The sequence below is a fragment of the Phoxinus phoxinus genome (assembly GCF_949152265.1).
Source record: "Phoxinus phoxinus genome assembly, chromosome: 5".
In the NCBI taxonomy this organism is placed as follows: domain Eukaryota; kingdom Metazoa; phylum Chordata; class Actinopteri; order Cypriniformes; family Leuciscidae; genus Phoxinus; species Phoxinus phoxinus.
The window spans coordinates 7,560,497-7,570,094 of record NC_136880.1 but is presented as its reverse complement, the minus strand read 5'-3'; the positions used below and the strand labels follow the sequence as shown (position 1 = coordinate 7,570,094).

The 9,598-nt window shown below is 41.3% G+C and overlaps 1 protein-coding gene across 1 annotated transcript; it reads left to right on the top strand.

Moving 5' to 3' along the window:
- The first annotated feature begins 1,551 nt into the window (after positions 1 to 1,551).
- On the top strand, positions 1,552 to 3,550 carry LOC306999135 (uncharacterized protein). Its single transcript, XM_079613616.1, has 4 exons — positions 1,552 to 2,076; positions 2,254 to 2,451; positions 2,820 to 2,880; positions 2,950 to 3,550. Exons 1-3 carry the CDS (start codon positions 1,954 to 1,956, stop codon positions 2,838 to 2,840), a joined length of 342 nt encoding a protein of 113 aa, XP_079469742.1. The 5' UTR covers positions 1,552 to 1,953; the 3' UTR covers positions 2,841 to 2,880; positions 2,950 to 3,550.
- The last annotated feature ends 6,048 nt before the right edge of the window (positions 3,551 to 9,598 follow it).

Sequence of the window (9,598 nt, the reverse complement as noted above, 5' to 3'; positions counted from 1 at the left end):
ATTTGGATCAATTTAAGACATCCTTGATGAATAAAAGTATTAATTTGATCTCTTTTTTGATCTTACCACAAATGTTTGAATGGTATAACTTAGTTGTTTCCACAAAAATATGAAGCAGCACAACTGTTTTCGGTAACAGTAACTACAGTAACTAATGTATTGTTCATTGTTAGTTCATGGTAATTAATATTAACTAATGTTAACAAATGAAACCTTAGTGTAAATGAGCTTATCAGTTTAAGCTAAAAAGCGTATACGTGCCTCTTCAATTAACGTTAGCCATCGTAAGAAGTTAAAACCCGGTCAAAACATTCCGAAATGATGTTTAAAGCATTACAAACAAGCTGAACTGATTGTTTGACATCGTTCAACTTACCGTTAACGTTAAACTCTTCCACAACGCTTGCAGTCCGAATTGTTCCAAAGAAAGACCAGTCAATTAGCCAAAGTAAGAAGTTAAAACCTGGTCAAAACATTCCGAATTGATGTTAACAAGCATTACAAACAAGCACAATAACTGTTTGATTGTTTGACATCGTTCAACTTAACGTTATAAACTCTTTCCACAAAAGCTGCAGTCCGAATTGATCCAAAGAAAGACCAACAGTTTGCGCGCTCGTTCCGAATGCCCCGGGCCAGAACAACTGGATTCCGCCGACTGACTTCTGGTATGAACCGGTTAAAAAAAAAGAAAAAGAAAAAGAAACAATTCGCGCGCTTGTTCCGACGAGTCCGGGCCAGAACTATTATGATTCCGCCGACTGATGGAGGCTCATGCCTAACTCTACTACATGCGGGCCGTATCTGGAACGGGGCAGTAAAACGGGCGTGACTGTTACACGGATCTGCCGGTTTGGAGGCGGATCCGGCCCAGAGTCAGCTGCTATCTGGGTATACACTCTTTTAATCGACGATTGCTCGTGTGAAGCACATGGCGTCGATAACATTTTATTCTAACGTTAATCTATTTAAGAATTTTAAATCATCTTAGTATATTGTTACTTAAAGTTTGTCTCGACAAACTTTTTAATCTACTGTAGATCTTAGTATATTGTTATAGGAAGAAATACTGCTCATGTAAAGCCATGTGGAGGATTCATTTACCGTAAATAAACACAATTCTGCCAATTTGGTGAATTATTGAACGCATTTAATTATTACAAAAAAGAACAAATTTCCCCACATAAAATTGATAATTAACATAAAAAAAACCCAGAATGAACACAAATAACATTAAATTAACCCATTAACACATCTTAATTTTAACAATAACAATTTATAATGATTTATATGTACAGAAATTATAGTGTGTACATATATTATGATGATAATAATAACGTTATCTATCTGTATTTATTTATAAAGTGACACCACACTTGTGACACAGCCACTCTCCATCAGGGACAGTGTCTGCTTCCACACACGCCATGTGGAACCACAGCTGGCAGAGGTCGCACTGGATCCACTCATCCACCTCTGCGTTGGACCCTGGTGGCAAGGTGCCTTTGCAGATTGAACAGTAGCTGCCATCATCCATTGCAGAGGCCCCTCGCTGCCTTAGCCTGTCTAGCCCTTTTGGCTTCCCTGTTCTTCTCCTGTTCCTCCTTCCTTTTCTTCTTCTGTTCTTCTTTTTCTTTCTCTTTGGCCTCCAGGTTGTCAAGGTGTGCCACATAATCCTCACTCGTTATGACCCGGGCTTGCAGTGGCACCCGACACCGTATCCCTTCCGCTCTCTGGCCAAAGGTGGGTGTGACCAGGATGTCCGCTAAATATTGTGGAATGAGGCCAGTTTCCACCAAGTAATTTTTAGTACTTCTGTTGCAAGTAGGACAGACGGAGCAGGTGGGTGAAGTAGAGCAGGTGGGCACAACAGAGGAGGAAGAAGCCATTGCTGTGGTGGAGCTGGGCACACCTTGACAACATGATGAGGGAGCAGCAGCTGCAGTGGAGGAGATGGGCACTGCAGTGAAGGAGGTGGGCGCATCGGCTGCAGTGAAGAAGGTGGGCACAGCAGGTGCAGTGGAGGAGATAGGCACTGCAGTGAAGGAGGTGGGCGCATCGGCTGCAGTGAAGGAGGTGGGCACGGCAGCTGCAGTGGGCACGAGCTTTACTATCTAGATAGAGAGTGCTCAAGTTAAAAACTGGTATTCTTCACATTGTTATATTTAATTGCATATCACAATTAACATGAATATTTTTAGGGAATACAGTGAAGAACCTAACCTGTGTCATGTCCATTGCTTCTCTTGATAGAGGATAGATGCCTGCCTTCCGGAACCCTGCTTTGATGTTGGCTGCAGTGACGGCCTTTTCATAGGCATGTTTCAGCACAGAGGAGAAGTGCTTTTTGCCCACCACCTTGTCTCCTCTCACCAGGCCCATGCGACTGGCCAGGGTGCTAAATACTCCCTTCAGGGGGTTGAAAACACTGATGTCCAGTGGTTGCAGCATGTGAGTTGTGTGGGGGGGGTAAGAGGAGAATTTCTATTCTGTTTTCCCTGCAGACGTCTATTAATCGACGGCCACAGTGTGTCTCGTGCTGGTCCATTATAAGGACTAGAGGGCGTGCAGGAGGGGTATACTTGATGAAATGATCCAACCATTAAAAAAAAAGCTCTGCGGTCATGTAGCCTTTGTCCGCATAGCCGTAAAGGCTATTTTCTGGCCCACCCAAGGCATACACCACACTAGGAAGGCAGCGAAGATATATGATAAAGGGAGGGACACTTTCACCAGCTGCACTAGCAGCTACGTGCACAGTGATGTGCTCCCTGGTGGTCGTATGCTGCCGATAGATGTGGCGCTTTCCCTTCTGGCAGATCACCTTCGACTTTGGCTAATCTCCGAATCCCGTCTCATCACAGTTCCACAGCTGATGAGGTTTGTCATGCAGACTGTGGAGATTAATAATATTTACGAGTAATTTAAAAAATGTATCTATTCCCTCAGGTGTTGCAGCAAGGACCCTGGCCCTATCAAGGGAGTCCGATGTTTAGGTGGTCAGCTCTGGGTGACGAGCTTTGAAGCGGACCCACCAGTTTTCGCTCAACCCCGTCTCCAGGTTGACCAGAGTCTTCTGGCTGCTTTCTTTAATTATTTCCAGGGCTAGACACTTGACAATGGTTCTTGTTAGGAGAAAACCATGATCTGCCATCCAAACAATATAATTGACCAAAGATTCTTCTTCCTTCAGAGTAAGGGCCCTATTTGGATGAGGACCACATTCAGATTTCCCCAGCTTGTGGTCTGACAGGGTAGACTTCGGTATCTCAAATCTCTTTGAGACACTCCTCACACTTTCTCCTGACTTTACAGCATTTAATGCTGCGTCTAGCATTTCCCTGCTGTACCTCTTTTTCCCTGACATTCTTCCCTAACATAACGTTACCAAAAGAAGACATGCATTTGTAAGCTTTTCTGTAACTTAAAGTTACATTTTTAATGTTAAATTTGTAATGTTAATACTGTTGTGAGTTCTTATACGGTAACACTTTACAATAAGGTTAATTTATTAAACATTAGTTAATGTATTAACTAACATGAACTAACAATGAGCAATACATTTGTTACAGTATTTATTAATCTTTGTTCATGTTAGTTAATATAAATAAAGCTGTTCATTGTTTGTTCATGTTAGTTCACAGTGCATTAGCTCATGTTAACAAGATATTAACAAAGATGAATAAATGCTGTATAAGTGCAGTTCATTATTAGTTAATAATGTTAACTAATGAAGTTAACTAATGAACCTTATTGTAAAGTGTTACCTCTTATACTTATGGCTTTAAGTGTTTTTAAAGCATTAATCTTTTTCTTTTTAACCCATTTACTCCTTTTTTCATTTTTAGAGCAGCACTGAGCAGCTGGCAAACCACACCGAAATGCAGTACGTTAGTGCACTCTCTATGGAGCTACGGTAAAAGGATACCAGAAGTTTCCGTTGCAGTTGATTTTGCCGAAGTATTCTCAGGAAATGAAGTCTCTTCTGAGCCTTTTTGACTATTTCGGTGGTATTGGTCGCCCATGAGAGATCTGCAGCAATGTATGTGCCCAGGAACCTGAAAACAGGGACAATTTCCATACCCTAACCCCCATTAATGTATAAAGGCGTCATGACCGAACTGCTTTTCCTGAAATGTATTATGAGTTCTTTTGTTTTTGAGGAGTTCAATTTAAGATTATTATCCGAACACCACATCGCCAGTCTTTGGACTTCATCCCTATAAGCAGTCTCATCCTCTCCTGAAATAAGTCCAACCACAGTTGTATAATCTGCGAACTTAAGAATGGTGTTTGTGGGGTGGGTAGAGACACAGTCATAAGTAGAAAGAGAATAAAAAAGGGGACTCAGCACACAACCTTGTGGGGCTCCTGTGCTAAGTGTGAGGGTGGAGGACAGATGGGGACCCAGTCTAACGGTCTGAGGGCGATTTGTCAAAAAGTCGTTGATCCAATGACAAATGGATTGGGAAAAGCCTAGGTCGGCAAGTTTTGTGACCAATCTGCCGGGAATGACTTTATTAAAGGCAGAGTTAAAGTCTATGAAGAGCATCCTCACATAAGCCCCCTGATGTTCCAGATGACTCAGTGCAGTATGAAGAGCAGTAATGACAGCATCCTCAGTAGACCTATTTGCTTTATAAGCGAACTGGAAAGGATCAAAGGTAGATTGGAGACTGTTTTTGATATGTTTTAGGACCAGCTTCTCAAAACATTTCATAATGACCGGAGTAAGTGCGATTGGACGATAATCATTGAAGCTATTGATGACTGTCTTTTTTGGCAGCGGGATAATTATGGCAGACTTCAGGCAAGATGGAATAGTAGATGTTGAGGGAGACTGGTTAAAGATTCTTGTGAAGACCATAGACTGCTGGGCTGCGCATGACTTAAGCACCCTTCCTGTCACTCCATCAGGGCCGGCCACCTTCTTTGGGTCCACTGCCTTGAGCACACATCTCATATCATGTTCCTGCACTGTGAGAGTGGCTGATGGAGGTATTCTGGTAGTTCCTTCTGCTTTCGTCTCATAACGTGCGAAGAAACAATTAAGTTCTTCTGCCAGAGAGGCATTGCCATCGACGGTCATTCGGTTGCTGGAGTTATATTTGGTGAGATGCTGGATGCCCTGCCACGCCTGCCGTGGGTCCTTGTTATTAAAATGGTCCTCGTGTTATATGCTGCACGTGTCATTAAAAGTATGACGAATACAAAATGCTGCGCTACGCAGCAGCCGGCAGGAGGTTCAGAGTTGCGCAACGCAGTAACCGGCGGTAGATATAATGTTTCGGCGCGCAGCATCCGGCACAAATGGGTTTTTAACAGGCGGGGAGGCCAGGACACACCAGGGAAAGGAGGGAAACCTAATGATAACCTTACGTTACCGTTAACTTAAATGTATATAGTTTTTTGTTTATAATCTTTTTTCATGTTATTAAAAGTTCCTTTTTATAAAATGAAGTCTGATTCATTTTTATTGGGTCCTCAAATAGTCATGAATGTAAGAGGATCAGACAGCAAATGCGGAGAAACAGAGTCACTTTAATAGATCACGGGCTTGCCAGAGAGTTCAATACACAACAGAAATAGTCCGTAAAGAAAAACAAAGAGCAATAAGGTCCAAATAAGGTCTCGGCTTGTTGATAGCAAAACAGCAGTCAGCCCGGAGGGAACCAGAAGAGCAGGTGAGAGCTCCGTGTGATGGGGAAGGTAGAAGGCTGGCTCTTCCCAGGGAGAGTAGAGGCGAGTGAAGATTCTCCGGCTTCGAGTAGAAAACTTAATAATATTTGGCTCCCAACATGACAGGACTAAGACACGACAGAGAGATGAGGATTAGACGGCGTTCAGTACACATGAGAAAATGCAATACTCAGGCAAAGACTGAGAAAAGGGGGAAAATAAATAGGAACGTTAATGAGAGGAAAAGAGGAATCAGGTGAGGAAGGGAGAGGGCGATGGCTAATAGTAAAAGAGAAACAGCTGAGTAGAATGAGGATTAATTGAGTGTGCATCAGGCTACGTTTACACGTTATTTTCATAAACGGACATTTCACCCCACTCCGTTTTCAGAAAAGTCTTCGTTTATACGAACCCGTGTATATGCCGTCAAGAGCATGCCAAACCTATAGGTGGCAGTGTAACGAGAAGCTCAAGCCCACGTTAGCCAATCAGAATCCCGAAAATATAGGTCGCACTTTTGACGCAGTGCAAGTTCTGTCGCATACTGTGACGTCGTCTGCCTAAAACTCAGTTTTTCTCAGTTTACATGCAAACGTGAAAATGGAGTTTTTCAAAATCTCCACTCTGGCCGGAGTTTTTAGAAAGAATCGTTTTCAGAGGAGAATTCTCCGTTTGCGTGTAAACGAGGGGCACAACCGAAGGGAAATGTCTCCGTTTTTCAAAATAACCATGTTCGTGTAAACGGGGCCTCAATGAGAATATATCAGTAATGAGTGAGTGAGAACCAGGATCATGACACAAATAACTTAATGTTATAGAAATTGTTATATAAATTATGATTAACGTTACTTTTATGGCTTATAAGTAGGTTAACTTAAACATATGACTTGAAATGTTCTTAAATTGCATGTTATTAAAATGTGTGCTGTCCTAACATTAACCAGGTAATATGAAATTACACAGATGTGTTGAAATGACCTTTAAAACAGCATTTGACATGAACGTTAATTTAACTTGAGGTGTTTTAATGAGGGTGCAGTGAGGCGCCTCTGCTGCTCAAATTCATGTCGGACAAAGTGCCTCATTGAACGTGTATATTCCTTAAAATACAAATATTTAGCAAATTGTAACTCATAATTATTTTATAAGACCATAAGAATATTTTTTTGTGTCATTTTCTGGTGGGTGATCATGTTTTAAGAGCTGAGGTATTCTCCCCTCTTCCTTTTGTCCGGCCGGAAAACCCTCCCCCCGCCATTTTCTGAACAATCATTGGTGTACGTCAGAAACTCACGTTGATTTCTTAGGCCCCGTTTACACGATGGGAAAACGCAGATATAAACGCTGCGTTTTGGCCTGTCATTTACACGAAAACGCCGTTTTTATCCCAGAAAACGATCATTTCTAAAAACTCCGGCCAAAGTGGAGATTTCTGAAAACGCCGGTTATATGTTGTCGTGTCAACTGGGAGAAACGGGGTTTTAGGTTCTCTCTTGTCGATTCTGAGGATTCTGATTGGCTTGCATGGCTTTATCCTTCTCCCTACATTGCCGCCCATAGGTTTAGCATAGTTATAAAGGCGCTCGACGGCGTATTTATGCGGGTTGTGTGCACGATGTTATTATTGAAAACGGAGGGGGAGAAATATTCGTTTCTCTAAATACCCGGCTATGTGTAAATGTGGCCTTAGAAACGACTGGCTCTGGAAACACAGGGTTGGTCGGAGTCGAAAGAAGAGGAGGCAAAGATGACACGGATATATATAGATGCAGTAACCTGGAAGTGTTTATTTATAGAATTTGCAGGAAAAGGTCAATACCGTGATGTCCGGAATACAGTGATGTCCGGAATACAGTGGGTGCTTCTCAATTCTTATTTATGCATCCTCGTTTCCCTTCCTCGCTTCCTTTCCTCGCGTCTTAGCTCCACCTCTTCAGAATGCGAGGGAAGGACGCAAGGAAAATACGCGAGGATGGAGGAATTGAAGCAAGTGAAATTATATACCCTCGCTCCCTTTAGCGTCACTTCAAAGCGTCGTCAAGTAATGATGACTCTACACCGCTGGATTTATTTTGCATGTTGGGATTATTGAACATTATAATTATTTATATTGTAATCGTTTCTACCTCCACAAAATACCACATTTGTTCTTATTTTTTTTATTAACAGTTATTATTACCAGTGAATTATTCCCAGTTATAGCCTAACTGCTTGTTATTTGTTGTAGCCTATAGTATTACAGTTTGTTTCATTTTAGTGCTATGATATAATTCTGCAACTGTCCTAGAGTTGTTGTGATTTCACATACAGTACATTTGTGTCTTGTACATGTAAACAATAATGATTATTATAATAATAAACTGTGGCAAGAAAACAATTTTTACTAAAGCAAAATACAATAAAAGTTTGCAAAAGGCCTGGGTTATTTAACTATGAATTCATGCACAATACATTTTTTTTTTTTTGCATGCAAACATACAAGGATCAATTGTTTACAACACTACTTGTTAGCCTAATAAGTATTATTGTTAATTCCATCACATCATCATTGAACTTTTATAAGAGTCAGGTGTGTATTCTGTATATAAACCAATTAGCATTACACATTTCCATCTACAATTACGATGAAAACAATAGTAGGTATATCCTGTGCTCTATCATTAAACCACATTCTTCACCAAATTGCACAACATGACCAGCTTCGCTCAAGTAGATGGAAAGCACGATTGTGTCATTGTGTACTACTCCTGGCTGAGGTATTGTTAAAAATACTATGTGTAGATATGTTGTGGGGTTAATATTTGAATATTTTTGTTGTGTATCATTTCTTAATTTAAACTGAACAGTGCTATGTGATTATACATAATAAACATATTTCCATGATATTTTTAATTACAGGTTAAAAGAACAGCTACTCCGATTTATGCTGAAATAAATGCCACCATACCACTGCTAAAATTATACTTTGATGGTACGCAGAACCTCAAGGTGGACTTTCGACTGAGTCGGGACTCTATGGAAGCTTTAAAGTGTGTATGTCAGGTTAAATTTTTATTTTGATTAACACAAAATAGTTAGGGGAAATACACGTTTGACAAGTTTTGTATGTTTTTCGATACCTAAAGGCAGAATATAAGATGAAAAAGTTCGTTATTTTCAGTTCTCCCTTAAAACTGCTCCTCCTTCCAAACGAATCATTTGACGTCATATGAGGGAGACGTCTCCCCAGCTCGCTGAGCTGTGTTGATAATTGTACGAGTGATAGAGCGAGAGAATTAGTGATTAGGACATTAATTTAGTTATTTAAGTTAGGTAGTTAGTATATGCAGGCGTATTTTCACGATGGTGAATTACTGCGTTTGTGCTGGGTGCAAACACACCGTTAAAACCGGTCACAGAGTCCACTGTGTTCTGTGCCTGGGTCAACTTTGTTCGGAGCAAACGCGCTGACTTCAGTTCTGCTTCGGTATCCAAGGTATCCAAGTCATTTGCAGTGCCCATTTCACTGAGAAGGACTACGCGGTTGGAGATCTCATGAGTTATGAAATGGGATTTAAAACCCGAGTGAGACTGGTAGCTGATGCGGTGCCTACGGTGTATGCTACTGTAGTAGAAGCAGTCGATCGCGCCCGCGCCCCTCTCTCTCTCCCACGCGCACACACACACACACACACACACACACACACACACACACACACACACACACACACACACACCAACCAACATATTCCAGCATTGCAATATTGACATCGATCGCAGCCTGTTTATTATAGCCACGGAGCTTCAGAGCTAAGGCGGAGCTACAGATTAGGTGTCCCTAAATAACCCGCGTAAATAACCCACAGTAGTTCTGCATTAATTAATTTGCACGCGAGTTTTATTTATTTTTATACCGTGTATTCTCCGTGTATATTCATGC